We start from the raw sequence: 16,632 nt of genomic DNA on the forward strand, positions 1-16,632 counted from the left end.
TGATGTGGCTCAGTGGGTTGGGCATCATTTCCGAAAATGGAAAGGTCGCATGTTTGACTCCTGGTCAGGGCACATGCCTGGGTTGTGGGCCAGGTCTCTGGTTGGGTGCATGTGAGAGGCAACTGATCAATGTTCCTCTCGTACATTGATGTTTCTTTTCTCCTCTTTCTCCCTCCCTTCCCCTCTCTATAAACAAACAAACAAACAAACAGACACAATCTTTTTTAAAAGAAAGAAACCAAGCCCCACACATGGAAGATGCTTTGCCCAAGGTTTCATGGCCATTTAGTGAGAGAATCATACCTGGAGCCTCAGTCTCCCAATGGTCCCAATACTGCTCTTGCAACTGCAGGACAGAATGACCTGAACACTACTCCCTAGGTGGCTGCTATACACTCACTTGTAGTGCCTTTTCTCAAACCTTATTTCTCTGTGTTGGTTATTCTAGCGCAAATGTAACTTCCTGATCTATTGGACCTGCTCAAGTTCCTGTCCTGAATACTGAGTTAACAGCTTGACATGTTTAAAGCAGTAGAGATGGACATGGCACTGGGAAACTTTGTCTTCCAGCACCCAGTCAGAAACTTCACACATTTAGGAAGGGGAGGGTCACCTTTTATTTTCTAAATGACCCATCACTCTCTCTGTTGCACTCCACCAAAGCTACCCATTTGTTTTCTGTCCACCAAAACAGACTAGAACTTGCCATAGCTGACAAGGTGGGCAACATATTAAAATTTTGTTTGTTCAAATCAAACTTCTCTTGAAGTTTTGAATAGGACTAAATTAAACAAATAGTATTGCTGTGAAGAACATTAGAAGAAGTAAATAAATCACTGCGTTGAAACAGGAGAAAGAACAGAAGCTCTGAGTGAAGAGTTCCAAGATTATTTTCCTCCAAAATATAGAATAACAAAATCTCAGAAATGGAAAGGCTCTTAAAGATCATCTGGTCCAATATACCTTCTTTGTTGGAATCTCCTCACTTTCAAAAATCTTTAGTGATAGAAAACTTGGCAAAAATTAATCTGAGTTTTAGGTTCTTTAATGAATGTAGGTTTAAAGAGAAGCTCAGATCCCAGCTCATCTCTCTCTCTCTCTCTCTCTCTCTCTCTCTCTCTCTGTCTCTCTCTCTTCTGAAAAACACAACCATGAGTTTAATTTCAAATACCTCTTATTTCCTCATGTGACACAAGATCTTCCAGAAATAGTTTTAATGAAACAGCATAATTTCATCTAAGAAAAATGTTCTCCATAATCAGGACAAACATTGGCATCTTTCAGACCAATCACCATAACTAATTCACTCAACTCTTCACAAGCCAGCCCAGCTCATGCCCCCATCCTCTGGGACCAGGCACCAACATTCTGCTGCAGCCCCTCACAGCCTCAGCCCACATCTCTGGGGAGGTGATTTTCATAATTGCTTTGGAAACATGTTTTTTATATAACAACACTATTTGAAAGGGTGCCAATTCCAAAAATAGGTGTCTTTGATTAAAAAAAAAAAAACAACCCAACAGCAACCCAGGCATCTTGGAAAAAGACAGCTCCCATATAATGATTCCCATTAGACAGATTCCCTTAGGTACAGTTTAGCCTAACAGAAATTTCAGTAAGTGAATTGTGAGCCCAATTCTGCCCATCTTTAGCACCCCCTGCTCTGCCTCCTTTTCACTTCAGGTCCCCCATCTCCACTGTGTTGTTTTCTGCTCTCCCCAATCCCATCATAACCTACTTCCAGGAAAGAACCTGAGAGCCATGACAATGATTGTAAAACCTAAGCGTTGCCTGTCCTGGGGGCATTTCCAATGCAACAGGAGACAAAGAAATGAGGAAATAAGGCACAAGTCCAGGCACTGGCCAGTGAGATGTTCTCTTATTCCTTCCTCTCTCTGCTCAGTGATGCTGTGGGCCAGGCATTGCTTCAGGCCTGGAGAGACAGCAGTGAACACAACACACCCTGTGCCTGCTCTTGAAGAGCACACCTTGTACTTGGGGGGAGAAAGGAAAGACAAAGAGGGGATGTCCCCTTCCCAGTGTGCCTAAAATCACATTCCACATTGGGTGACTAACTCCCTTGCTCTGAGTGCCAGGACAGGAATAACTAGATAGATTTATTTTCCTTCACATTAGTGGATAAAGCACATAAACTTTGGAAGTGATGGCAGGACCTGCTCTGCCACCTCCCAGGACATGACCTCAGAGTAGCTAATTATTTCTTCCTTGTCTGTGAACTGGAAATTACGATACCCAGCTCACATAGCTGTTGGAGGATGAAGTGAGATAATACATGTTAAGGGATAGAGCACAGAGCCTTCAGTAATTACTTCACAAATGGCTGCTAATATTGTTATCATAACCAGCCCCCACATGGGAAAGAGTTGAGCCCACCCAGGAGGCAAAATGGAGGCAGCAGGAAGGGCGGAGACATGCCTGGTAACGAACGTATCTGGGGGCGAATTATTGCTTTAAGATGTATATGGCCTCTCTCCTAAAATACCAGAACAATACTGCAGGATTCACAGAACTCAAGAGAGTTTAGAAAACTCTATGAATACTTGTATTGTTACTCTATAGCAGCAGTCCCCAACACTTTTGGCACCAGGGACAGGTTTAATGGAAGACAATTTTTCCACAGACGTAGGGGGAGTGGGGGATGGGGTACAAGAGGCAGAGCTCCAGTGGTAATACAAGTGGTATCCACGGATGGGAGGTGGGGAGGAGACAGGAGGCGTAGCTGCTCAACTCCTGCTGTGAGGCCCTGTTCCTAACAGACCACAGACAGTACCAATCTGTGGCCTAGGGATTGGGGACCCCTGCTCTGTAGGGCATATGTTTAGCCTAGGACATAAAGTGAACTGACATTAATTTTGTCTGAAGATTTCAAAATTCTGCTCAAGGAAACTAGGGAGACTTAAGAATGGTTTCCCAGTGGGTATGAGGGTAGGAGAATAAGAAGGGACACACTTGTGGATGCCAGGCGATCCATACACACTTCATATTCTATAGCTACACTTATCATACCAACCCTGCTGAGAGAGGAATTCATCACTGAAGCTGATTAAATGGTAGCTAACTTGCTGAAATAAAGCCAGGTGTCCAACTCAGGTCATTTTGTCTCAAATGACCTCTTTCTCTTTTTTTTTAAGTATATTATATTGATTATGCTATTACAGTTGTCCCAGATTTTTCCCAACTTTGTCCCCCTCTGCCTAGTACCCCTATTCCCTTCAGCAATTCCCCCTCTTAGTTCATGTTCATGGGTCAAGCATTTAAGTTCTTTGGCTTCTACATTACCTATGCTCTTCTTAACTTTGCCCTGTCTATTTTGTTCCTACCAATTATGCTCTTAATCCCTGCATCATTTTCCCATTCTCCTCCTTTCCCCTCCCAGCTGATAACCCTCCAAATGATCTCCGTATCTATGATTCTGTTCCTACTCTGATTGTTTGCTTAGTTTTTTGTTTTTGTTTTTTAGATTCAGTTGTTGACAATTTTGAATTTGTTGCCTTTTTAATGTTCATGGTTTTGATCTTCTTCTTCTTCTACTTCTTCTTCTTTTTCTTCTTCAATAAGTCCCTTTAACATTTCCTGTAATAATGGCTTGATGGTGACAAACTCCTTTAGATTTACCATATCTGGGAAACACTTTATCTGCCCTTCCATTTTGAATGATAGCTTTGCTCCAGTAATCTTGGAAGTAGTTCCTTGCTTTTTATCACTTTGACTACTTCTTACCAGTCCCTTCTAGTCTGCAAAGTTTCTTTTGAGAAATCTGCTAATAGTCTTATGGGAACTCCTTTGTAGGTAATTCTCTGCTTTTTTTCTTGCTGCTTTTAAGATTCTCTGTTTATCTTAAACCTTTGGCATTTTAATTATGATGTGTCTTGGTGTGTTCCTCTTTGGGTCCAACTTGTTTGGGACTCTCTGTGCTTCCTGGACTTGTATGTTTATTTCCTTAGTCAAATCAGGGAAGTTTTCTTTCATTATTTTTTCAAATAAGTTTTTAGTTTCTTGCTCTTTCTCTTCTCCTTCTGGCATCCCTATGATTTGGATGCTGGCATGTTTGGAGATGTCCCAGAGGTTCCTCAGCCTATCCTAATTTTTTTTTAATTCTTGTTTTTCTTTTTGTTCTGTTTGGATGTTTATCTCTTCCTTACGTTCCAAATCGTTGGTTTGAATCCCAGCTTCCTTCCCTTCTTTTTTGGTTTCCTGTGGATTATTCTTTGTTTCACTTAGTATGACCTTCAATTCTTCCTTTATTTTATTTTATTTATTTATTTATGTTGCCATACTCAAGGAGTTCTCTGAGCATCCTGATAACAAGTGTTTTGAACTCTGCATTTGATGGGTTGGCTATCTCCATTTAATTTAGTTCTTTTTCTGGGGTTTTGTTCTGTTCTTTCATTTGGGCCATATTTCTTTGTCTCCTCAATTTAACAGCCTCCCTGTGTTTGTTTCTGTGTATTAAGTAGAGCTGCTTTACTCCTTGTCTTAGTAGTGTGGCCTATGTAGAAAAGGCACCTGTAAATTGTGTGGGGTGGAGCCTTAGATAATTGCCAGGGTGGGGCACCCTGCTTCACTACTCACTACTCTGTGGCTGTGTGGGGTGGTCTCTGAGAAGGGACAATGCCACTGCCTGGCTTCTGACAGTTCACCCAGCACTCACCTGTTTCCAGTCACTTCACCCCCTTCCCATGTGTGACTGGCAACCTTCCAGCTGCTGCCTTTGTGGTAAATTCCAGAGTTGGTGGGTTTGTGTACATTCTAAGACCATGCTGGCCTTCAAATGACCTGTTTCCATATACATTTTCATTTAGCTTTTCTCAGGATGCTAAAGCCATGGAAATAATTGCTTTCCATTGAGTGATCACTGTGACATGGTCAGTGCTGTGTTCATATTTGACAGCAAATATCCTTGGATCTCTTTTTCTGTCAGCTTAAGCATAGGTCACACCAGGATCTTTTAACACATCCTTTGAGCAAAAGCTGACAGCGGGATGACTTTAAACTATAGAATTAGGTGTGAATAATAAGATAGCATCCTCACAGAAATGCCTTGTGTGTACATTTATATCACCTCTGACTCACAGAGTGTCTAAAAACATGGCTGGGTGACCCCCTCCTCTCCATATCATTATAATTAGAAATCAATGATGCAGTCTCACAGAGTATGAGCTTCTTTGTAAATCAAATGCTTTAGGAAACAGGAAGCTCTTTTACCCCATCTGATGAACAGAAACAATAACGAGGGCTACTAGTCTCTCTGACAATTAGGGTTATCATTTCCCTCAAATCTCAGGATGTATGCACGGCAAACCAAGGGGTATGTGGGAGGGGTGCAAAGAAGCTGGTGGACAAGTAATAACTGTTGGTCCTGCACTTGCTAAGGGGAGGCGGGGGGTCCAAGACAAGGCAGGGAGTCAAAGTAGTAGATTCCAATTCATTCATAGGTTGTGTTTCAAACTTTACTTGTTAGGGGTCCTGGATATATGATGATATGTAATCCATTCACCTCTGCTTAGTGTTCTCCCACATACACTCTATTCACTCCACCCCCAAGGAGAGGGGGTAGGTATTAGCATAAAAGGATTAAGTCCAAGGACAACTGACAGACCTTTTTAAAAGGTAAAGCTTTTGATACAATGTCAGAAGAGTTGAGTTGATATTTCCAATCTAGTGTGTCTTTTCTCTTTATTCGATGTCTCTGGTCACTTCTTTCTTCCCCCAAGCAGCTGGTCTCTTTAGAAGGGCTTACAGTTGCTTCCTGCTTAGAAAGAACCCTATCTCAGGCTTTCTGGGGTGGGTATCAAGAAGACCTCTGAACTTGCTCTCAAACGGGCATTGGATTAGAGGCATTGGAATCCATTTGGCCCACCATCATCTGGCCCCAGTCACCAAATCCACCTTTCAACATTGAGACTTGCGGTCAGAGATTTATAGCAATAAATGGTGGATATTTGTTCTCTGAGCATATGGTCAAATTCAACAAATATTTATTAACTATATGCTACAACAAAGTTTTGCCCTTATGTAGTTTATGTTCTAATAGGGGACAGACAGCTGGTAAACTAATAAATATATAATGTCACATGGTGACAAAAGAATGGGGTGGTAATGGGCTATTCCACAAGATGGTCACGAAGGTCTCTGTGGAGATGATACACAGCAGAGACCTACATTGAATGAGGGAGGGAGCCATGAACATATCTGAGGAAGGATTTTCCAAGAAATGAAACAGCAAATACTAAGGCCCAGAGGCAAGAACAAGTTTAGCAAGCTCACAGAAGACCGGTCAAGCCAATACTACTACCAGATAGAGAGCGCAAGAGGAGGAGAGGTAGAACACAAGGTAGGGGATGGAGGGGTGAAGGTAACTCGGTACTGAGGACTGTCTGAATAATATTTGTGTTCTCTGAGCCTAGAAGAGCATTTCCCTGAAGTCCTGTGGTCCACTGGGCAGTGGAATCTGAGGCTCAGTTAAATAGCTGGATGCAACTAACAACGAGTTGAAGGCATTAATGCAGGTTTCCAAACTGCTTATCTACATTGTAATAGAGGAAGAGAAATCAGCTTGTCAAGACACTGAAGTAGTTTGTCCCATAACTTTCTACCATTCTCCTTACTCTCTCATCATCCTTAAAGACAGATGAAATTTAGCGTCCCCAATAAAGAAGGAAGGAGTTGATTTGCATCCCCCCCCCCCGCCCCCGCATCCCAGGGCTGGATGAAATGGCTGAGCACATGCCTGTGGGCTCACCTTCTTACACATTCTCACTCTGGACAATCAAATCCCATTCAAACCCAGAAAGCCTGCTTACTTTTTTTACTTATAATTATTTTATAACAATAAAATCCCATACTTGTTTGCACATGTTTTAAATGTCAACTGAATCATGTAGCCTGTATCTAGATTACTTATATCTTTTTTTAAAGATGGAGAAATTAATCTTTATTTGTACAAATTAAAAACCATGTGAATTTTATCATCTATTACCCTTAAATCAAAATATGATTCAGTTCTAAGTAAGCACTAGATTCTACTGGGGAGAGGCCTTTTGTTATTTTTTCAAAATCAGGGTGGAAAAGGCAAGAGGGGCATTCATTAGCTCATTCCCCAGCTATTTTATTAATGAACTGATTATGACAGCAGTCTTGATGGTTTAGGGGACACATCTGAATCCTTACAGCTTCCAATTTTTGTTCATGGCTCCACTTTGCGAAGCCGCCCTGAGCAGTCAGTCCATTCCTCTACTGTTGCCCTTTAGCTCTCAAGGCCTCCTGGGCTGTACGCCACCCCATTTCCTCTGCTCTCTCTAGATACTTGGTCTCAGGCTCCTCAGCATCCAGGATGCTGCTGTGCTCTGGTTCATCAGCAAGTGGTTCCATGAAACATGGTGCCAAGGATTAAAAATGATTCTTCACGTGTTGTCTCTCCAGGAGAGAGAGATGGGCCATTTAAGCTGTTTTTACTGTTTCTTCCTTATTAGGCAGTCTTTCTTTTTCTCTCAAGTTCCTTCCTCTTTATGGGTCCCTTGCTACCTGTGGACAACATTTAGGTATTTCCCTGCTCCCTTTCCTGAAAATATAAACAGTGTCTGGCACCTGATTTTCTTTTTCATGCCTCATATCACGTTTGTTCCCCATCTTTAAGCTTTCTATTTGGGCATGTGTTTGCCTTTAAGTGTGTAGCATTTGGTACAGTGATCAATTATCCTGGTTAATTGCTCCTCATTTGAGAATCCCTATTCTTTCTCATTAAAGACCAGACAAGCCAACTTCCTCTCATTGACCAGGTGCACCAGATCTCTTACTTATCCCCAATTTGCCATTTGGCAGTTTAGCGCTTACTACCAGCTCATTCACTGAGGGGCTAATTTGAGTTGCTTGTGCTTGCTCAGTGGGGCAGCTGTTTCTTCTGTTCTCTGCCCTCCTGGCAGTGAGACTTAGCATTGTTTTCTCCTTTTCTGGGGGTCGCCCAGGGATCTGCTAAGTAAGCAAGAGAAAGCACTTTTATAAGTGGGGGGAGACATGCATCTTTATAAACCCAATTAAGCTTTCTCTCCTCATTCCCAGGTATCTTGGAAACTAACTCCACTTTGTCTTTCTGGTGTTGTAAAATGAGGCTAATGGCCCTTTCTCATTACTTCCCAGTGATACTGGGCTTTTTAAACACCTCTGTTCAGTGCCTTGTTTACTGGTTTACATTATTTGCTGTTCTTTTAAATGTGATTTCTGCTTGCTTGTGTAACACACCCCCTAAAAAATGCGTGTGTTAGTAGTTCCTATGCTGCATATTTAAGAATTCAGATGAGTCAAAAGTGCGCATTCAAAGAGAAAGTACACTCTGGAACCATAACTTAAAATTCCAGTCAGCAGCCCTTTGGTGATGTAAATTGAGGCAGCAGCTTCCCTTTTGGACAGCTTAATGATCTGTAGTTAATAGTAAGAGCAGATGCAGTACATACAGCTGGGCTTAGGTTAGCCTCTCTCAGCTTTCCAAATTGCGCAGTGATTCCCACCCAGAATCAATAACCAAGGGCACAAAGATGCGGTGATGCCCTTTCAGTGTGGCATTTTCCACACCGTGTTCTGCCCAAGCCAGGAACGGATGCTCCCTTCCTGAGACCACTCCAGGCTGCGCAGTCACCTGCACAACAAATAGCCCCTCCAGGAAGTCTAGGACAAAAAGTGCTAAATTTAAAGGCATTGTCTCCTCTTACCTGAGTGCACACAATCTCACTGAACTTGAGAGAAATTGAGTGTAATCTCTTGGTAGCAAATTATAAATTTGGGAGCCACATATACACTGATAGAGACAATTTATGTGTTCTTAACCCTCGTATGTAAAATTGACTTGGATTACCGTTGTTGGGGTAGCCGGTCCTTTTATAATTTCCAGGGTCTTACTATTTTCACTTAAAAGCCCAACAACAAGCAAACAAACAAAAAACAACCTATTCAAAAATGGGCAAAGGACTTGTATAGACATTTCTTCAAAGAAGATATACAAATGGCCAATAAGCATGTGAGAAGATTCTCAGTGTCACTAATCATTGGGGAAATACGAAGCAAATCCATAATGAGGTATCACCCCACACCCACCAGAATAAGTATTCTCAAAAAAAAAAAAACCCAACAGAAAATAACAACAGATATAGAGCAAGTGGAACCACTGGGCAGTGCTGGTGGGAGTGGAAAACGGTGCAGCTGCTACGGGAAACGGTATGACAATTCCTCGAAAATAGAATTGCCATAGGACTCAGCATTCCCTGCTCAGGATACCCAAAAGAGTGAAAAGAGCTATCTGTACACCCATGCTCATCACGCCCTTATCCACATGGCCAAAAGGCATAAGCAACCCAAGTGGCCATCGATGGAGGAATGGAAAAGCACAATGTGATGTAGACATATGATGAACATGACTCAGCATTGAAAGGGAAGGAAATTCTGACCTAGGCTACAACACGGAAGAGCCTTGAGGACATTATACTCAGTGACATAGGCCAGGCACAAAAAGATAGAGTGTATGATTCCACTTCTGTGAGGTACCTAGAATAGTCAAATCGATAGAGACAGGAAGTAGAGCGGTGGTCACCAGGGGATGGGGAAGGAGGGGAATAAGGAGTTATTGTCTCCTGGATACAGAGTTTCACTTTTGCAAGATGAAAAAAGTTCTGGAGATGAATGGTAGAAATGGTTGCACAACAATATTAATGAACTTAAAGTCACTGAACTGTGCATTTAAAATGGTTAAGATGGTAAATTTATGTCATGTATGTTTCAGTACAATTTTTTAAAGCCCAAGTAAAGGATGCCTTTTTCTCTCAGCAACCCAGGCTTTGGAGGGACAGATTAGAAACAGAAGAAAATAATAGCTGGGGGAGTGGATCTTGACTTTATAGGCAACTAAATACAAATATCTCTTTTTACAGAGTCATTTTTCCCTCAAGAAGGGAGCTGCAGCCTTGGGCATTGGAACAGACAGCGTGATTCTGATTAAATGTGATGAGAGGTGAGCATGAATATGAGCCCTTGTTGGTTGGCAGTTTGCATATTCCACACACACAGCTTTTAGTCCCAGAACAGGCGACGACTATGGGGCAGCAAACCTGCCTCCATCCTGGCGGCTGCCACTCACTTTCTTTTTCACAGGGACTCTTGCTTGGAGTCCCGAGACAATGTCCCCCTATGCCATGAAGCCTTCCATGGCCCTTGACTGAATCAGAGCCTTTGTGAAATCAACCTCAATATTCTGCACCAAGATGGTGCATGAGGACACTTAAGCAGCAACCAGCAGCTTGAGCACTGATTTATTGTGATGTCATCATTCTAGGTATCATGGACAGTGTAAACTTAATGGCCTAAATATAGAAGGGGGGACATTTTAGTGAGCAGGGAGTAAATAATGCCCCAGCCATTCATCAGCTTTGTGCTGGAACCAAAGGGGAATCCTTGTTTTAATTGACACCCATACCTCATAGGTACTCTGTGAATAGCTGTGGGGGAGATTTAAAAGCATTTTCAGGATATTCATGTAAATTATCACTGGCCTATATGTCTGAAACCTATGAAAAATCAAATACATTGAGTAAGAAATTTCACTAAATTAAAAGGAAGCCACTTAGTCAACCACTTATTTATTCATATGAATGTATTAGATGGACATTTATGATTGACCGCCATATTGCAAAGCTCTAGAAAGGGATAAGGCATAATACCCATGCCCTGAGAGTATATGATCCAGGTGGAGACGGAGGGCAGCATCAGAAGAGACATTTTATGGTTGAATTGTGTGGCCCTGAGCACATATTCTATGCGTTGCTAAGACTTGAAAGGCTTCATGCAGCAGGAAGGGGTTGAGCTGGATTTTTAAAATTGGGGATGAATCAGATGGTTGAGGGAAAGGCGGGGCAATTGGAGAAGACTGAATGCCATGAGCAAAGCCACAGAGGTAGGAATGAACTCATGGGGCTCCAGGAGCCGGGCCTGACCAGGGATGAGAGGAGGGAGAGCGTGGCAGATAGGGTGGCCACATGGGATTTTGAAAGCTCAAAAAACCAAATGATTAATAACTCCCTCTGGGAGATAAAATTACGAGAGATTGCACTTTCTTATTCATGCCTTCATATATCGTCTGATTTTGTTTGCAAGGAACACACATTACTTTTACAATGAGGAAAAAAATGTTTTATTTTTCCTTTTGTGGGGGGTGGGGAGCTCAACAGCATTTGAGCTTGATGTGTCTGAAGCCCAGGTAAACTTGCAAGCACTTTTACGGGTGAGGGGCATGAACGAAACTGCCCTTCATGACTCTGGTAAAACGATGGGTGTGAAACAGTAGAGGATTGGAGCGAGGTGAACACATTTTGGAAAAGGAACTGCCTCATATTTTTAGGGCTACCAGTGTTCCTCACTATCAGGTAGTTAAGCAGTAAGATTTAAGGAGAAAACTGGCACACACACAAATTGCTAACTGGAGATAAAGGTTTAAAAAACAAAACAATTTCTTAATCTGGAGAACAATCCTGTGTTGGATGTATAAAGTGAAGCAAGGAGGCAGGAGGCATGGGGAAATGTGAGAGGGAGCAGTAAACACATGAGAGCTTTAAAAGGAATAAATTTTCATTTTTAATATTAAAAAGGCAATATAAGCTTACTTTTTTAAAAGTAGAAAATAACAGGGAAATAGAGTTCTATCACCCAAAGATCATCAGTGCTAGTACATTGGTGTCTAAACCTTTGAATCTCTTTTTAAGCATAGAGGTTTATTCTTTTTTCTCTCTCACTTTTTAGTAATATTGACATTTGTGATCATGTCTGTTTTTCTAACTAGACATGATAACGTAAATATTTTTCTACATTATTACAAATGAAATACTTAATTACGTTATTTTTGAGGTGTAACTGTCAGAAAATATGATAGTTCTTTGAAGGGCTGGCTCTGGAGCTGGGATGTTTAAATAGATCTCAGCTCCGGCACGAGCTGGGATGGATGCCTCTGTGCCTGTTCCCTTATCTACAAAAAGGAAAAAGTAATGGCACCTGCTTCATAAGGTTGTCACGCATATTAAATGCATTGACAAATGCAAAATGCTAAACATGACGGCTAGAACAGAGCAAGCACAAAATACTAGTCCCCTACTGTTTATTCCACTAGTTCTGGTGTTGCTGTTGTAAATAACCTTTACATCCTTCAGTGAGTGTTCTTATGTGCCCAGGGCTTCTCCATCTATGGTTATTTCTCAGTGTAATTGCTAACTTAAACTACATGAACATTCTTAAGTGATGCATTAGCCCAAATTGCCTTTCAAAGGGTTTCATAAATTTACTCCTAGCAGTATTGTATGAGAATATTTTGGAAAAGAAAATTAAAGCTCTGTTGGTAGCTACAGGTAGTCTTTAATTCTAATAACTCACACCATCTGCATAGCATGAGTTTAAAATTGAGAGCCTGGCATTAATGGATTAAATGAAATTGGAGTATTTGGGGTCAGGAGTCAAGGAGAAGGCCTTGAACAGTTATCTGTAGCCACCATTCTAGCCAGAATCTGTTAAAACACTCTCAGCAGCCTTTTTGTTTTCATTATCAAGTCCTCGTGTAAGTCAGATGTGCAGTTGAGAAAACCACTTGAGGCTGACAAAGTGCGTACCTACATTCCTCTTTCTCCTAATGTGCTTTACAAAGTTCATCCAGACTTTGTAAAACATGAACCTGGACATGCTCTCTAAGGCCTTCACTTCTTGCAGTTACCCTTTCTGACTCTGCACACGAGTCCGTCAGTGACTGGGGTGACGGGTTTTATCTTGTTCTACACACAGTTGACTTAGTAGGAAGCTCACAAGTGAAGGGAAATGTCCTAGTGAAGAGGACAATCTCTGACCTACTAACAGTAAGTTCAAAGCAACATGTGGAAGAAGATCCCAAGAGATAATATCCCTTAATTAGTAATTATAGAGGCTCAGTTTGGTGACCCATCGAAGTGAAATATGGTTCTCAGTTAAAACATGGTTCCCAGAAATGTATAGTAAATAATTTGTTTGGTATTGTTTCTCTCCGAGTTGGAAATAAAAAACCATTTTTTATTTTATTATGTATACCCTAACAAGTAAAATAAGATAAGGTAATGGAAAAACCTCAGTTCACAATGATTTACATTTTAATGGAAGTATCATAAGTAAAAAGTATTTTATTTTGTAAAAATGAATTATTAAATTCAAAAGAGGAAAATGTGCTAAATGATTCCTTCGTTTACTAAGTTTTAATTTAAGAGTTCCCTTTCCTTGTCAACAAAATGTTAAATATTTGGAGTGATGGGGTTAATGAACTTTTTCAGGTGTCATTGGGTCTAATATTTGCAACACTGGAATTAGTGGAATCCAAAGTAATGATTCATTGATAGAGAAGAAAAATCTGAGTTAGTATCTAAAGGAAAAAAAGTATTTGTGGAAGAAAACTTAGTGATATTTTAGAATTAGATTAGGTCACTGACCAAAAGGATGTTTCCTAAAGGTTCAGACAGGGCTGAGGAGAGAAAACTTCTACTCTGTGGATGGTAATTTGGAAGAAAATGAAGCTCCCAGATGATGGAAATGAGAGCTCTGCAAGCTACTTCTTTTGGTTGTAGGCAGTGGCCTTGGTTGGGAACACAGTGCAAGACAAGGCGGACATTGTCACAGATGCACAAAACAGTCTGGTGTGCAGAAGGCAGACTTGGAAACAAATGGAGACATTGGCACCTTCTAAGCCATGGATGTGGGAGAAGTTGGCTTTCCCAAGGAACTGAAAAGAAGTTCTGGGGGAAGTAGTCTCAATGTCCTTGTCATGAAAAATCTTATTAGCCATGTTAAGCTGTTTGGAATTCAAGCTGAAGACATGGAATATCACTGAAGGATTTTAAGCAGGGGAGCGACTTCATATTTTTATGTTAGAGAAATCATTTTAAGTGCCTAGTGAAATGTGGGTTAGAGGCTGGAAGTTGGTGGCTGCAGTGAGATGAACAGAAGAGGACACATGGTGGCTGACCCGAGGTAGAGCCACCATGGAGTGATGGAATTAACGGGAATTATTAACTGACAGGTGTGCAGGGTGAGGGAGGAGGCAGGATGAGTGCCAGGCTTCTGGCTTGCCAGCGAAGTCCACGTGGTGCTCTTCTCTCTGGTAAGGAGCCATGGCCAAAGTGAAAAGCTCCGATTTGGAGATGTGGAGTTTGAAAAGCGTATGAGACATCCTAGTGAAGGTGTCAGGTGGGCAATGGGGAGTGTGAAGAGGCACACTGGAAGCCATGTGGGGTGGGCCTAGGAAAGAACTGAGGCAGAGGCAGAGGAGCCTGTCATGGAGGTGGATAAAGAGTGGTCAGAGGAGAATCAGGACCTGGGGCCATAGAGACCATGAGTGTTTCTGGAAGGAGGGGTTGATGAGTCAGATGCTACTGATTGATGAAATGAGGGCCCACAACTGCCCGTTGGCTTGCTTATAAGGAAGTGGCTGGTGAGTTTGGCAACAGCAGCTTCAATGGACGGGTGAGGGCAGAAGGCAGTTTGCAGTGGGTTGAAGGATGAGGAAGGAAAGGGAGAGCAAACAGGGACAGTGCTTCCAGAGGTTAAGTGTGAAGGGGAAGAGGGAGGGCAAAATATCGGGGAGAGGTTGAGTCTAGCATGGTTTTTGGTCATTTTTTAAGAAGAGGGGTTTAGGGCATATTTAACTGTGAGATAAAAGACCTGCTAGAGAGGAAATTACATGAATTATATGAAAAAAGAAGGGGTAAAATAGATAGCAGAGGTTTCATTCCCGTATCTCTAAGCGCTCACAAGAACTCAGGAGTTATTGCATGTTATAAAATTGGAAGGGAACAGAGGAGGAGAAAACAGGAGTGGTGATGGGGGAAAGGTCGAGGGACGACTGGAGGAGGCTGGGGCAAGGCCTTGAGCTTACATGGTGGTGACAATCCACTAATGAATTTCAATTCAGAAACCCTTAGAGTTGGAAAGGTTCTTGGACATTAACTCATCCACTCCCCTTTTAAAAAAATTTTACTTTGTATTTTTATAAATAATTTCAGACTTAAAGAAAAATTGCATGACTAGTAACAAAAACTCCCATATTTCCTATACCACAATTTGCCAGTTGTTAACATTCAGACACATTTGCTTTGTCACTCTCTTTCTCTCCATCTAATTCAATATGTATGTTGGATGTAATGAATATTACAATACTGCATGTGTAAATCATATGTATCTTACAGATACATGTTTTCTGAACCATGAGAGTATTCCTTGCAGACAGACATCCCTCTTTACCCCTTAATAGTTCGGTGTGGATTTTCTAAGAACAAGGATATTCACTTACATAATCACAGTACAATGAGCAAAATCAGGAAATTTGACATTGACACAGGACTATTATTTAACTTATACACTTCACTGAAATTTCATTAATTGTCCCAATAACATCCTTTAGAGCTATTTTCCCCTGTCCAGGGTAGCACATTGTGTTCAGCTGTCATGTCTCTTTAATCTGCTTTAATCGGGAACATTTTCTCAGCCTTCCTCTGTCTTTCATGACATTGATGTTTTTGAAGGGTATAGACCGTTTATTTTGCAGACCCTGCCTTAACTTAGGTTTGCCTGGTATTTCCTCTGATTAGATTCAGGTGACGCATTTGGAGCAGCAGTTCCGGGGAGGAGATGCTTGTCCTTCTCAAGCGTGCCTCATCAGGAGTGTTGTCCCATTATCAGTTAGTCAGCTTTGGCCATTTGCTTAAGGTGGTGGGTGCCAGGCTTCTCCACTGGAAAAGGACTGTTCTCTCCTTTGTAGTTAATAGTACTCCCTGCCGGTAGTTAATACTCGCAGGAAGTACTTTCAGACCGTAAATATTCGTATCCTCCTGAAACATTCACTCACTAGTTTAGCATCCACTGAGGAATCTTGCATGAATTATTAAGATGGTTGCAAAACAGCGATTTTTCTAATTCCACCATTCTTTCTACATTTATTAGTTCCTTTCATTCTACTATAAGAGAGAGCTCTCTCCTCTCTTTTCCTTTCTCTGTTATTTGTTATCAATATGGACTCATAGGTACTTTCAGAAATTAATTCTCTTTGGTATTCTCTCCCATTCTCTCTCCTCTCTTGTTTTTCCATCTCTTACTCCTCCATTCAGAGTTCCTTTAAATTATCTAGATTACTAGGAAATTGCTGTAAAACCTTACAGAAAATAAATCTGACAAAGACACATCACTCCTGGTTGGTGTAGGACTAGAAGCATCATTGGCCTTCCTAGCTCACGTGTAACACAAGGAATCTGTTAGCTATTTTGATTAATACTTTCCTACCACAGAAATTAACTACTTACACTTTCATGTACATTTTAATATTTTCTTTTCACATATTACTTAGCTTTGTAAATTACAGCTACAGTGCATTTCCCCATTGTAGTTAAGTACTTCACTTTATTATACAATTGATATACAACTGAAAGTATAAATAATCTGGGATCATTAGGCTTTTTTATTAAATTAGCTGAATTGTGGTCAGTGTTTGAAGTCAGTTAGGGATGATAATTAACTCTTTCAGGCCCTCAGGAAACTGTAATAGGACAAACTTCACAGAGACCCTGAATCAGTTAT

At 41.2% G+C, this 16,632-nt stretch overlaps 1 protein-coding gene across 1 annotated transcript in view; it reads left to right on the forward strand.

The window, feature by feature from the left end:
• The window catches only part of GAD2 (glutamate decarboxylase 2), a 77,966-nt gene that overhangs the window by 15,317 nt on the left and 46,017 nt on the right, over positions 1 to 16,632 (forward strand). Inside the window, exon 8 of the mRNA XM_024575957.3 lies at positions 9,939 to 10,018. Coding sequence (XP_024431725.2) covers positions 9,939 to 10,018 — 80 coding nt within the window. The remainder of the gene's footprint in view (positions 1 to 9,938; positions 10,019 to 16,632) is intronic.

This window comes from Desmodus rotundus, chromosome 4 (assembly GCF_022682495.2).
Source record: "Desmodus rotundus isolate HL8 chromosome 4, HLdesRot8A.1, whole genome shotgun sequence".
Lineage (NCBI taxonomy): Eukaryota > Metazoa > Chordata > Mammalia > Chiroptera > Phyllostomidae > Desmodus > Desmodus rotundus.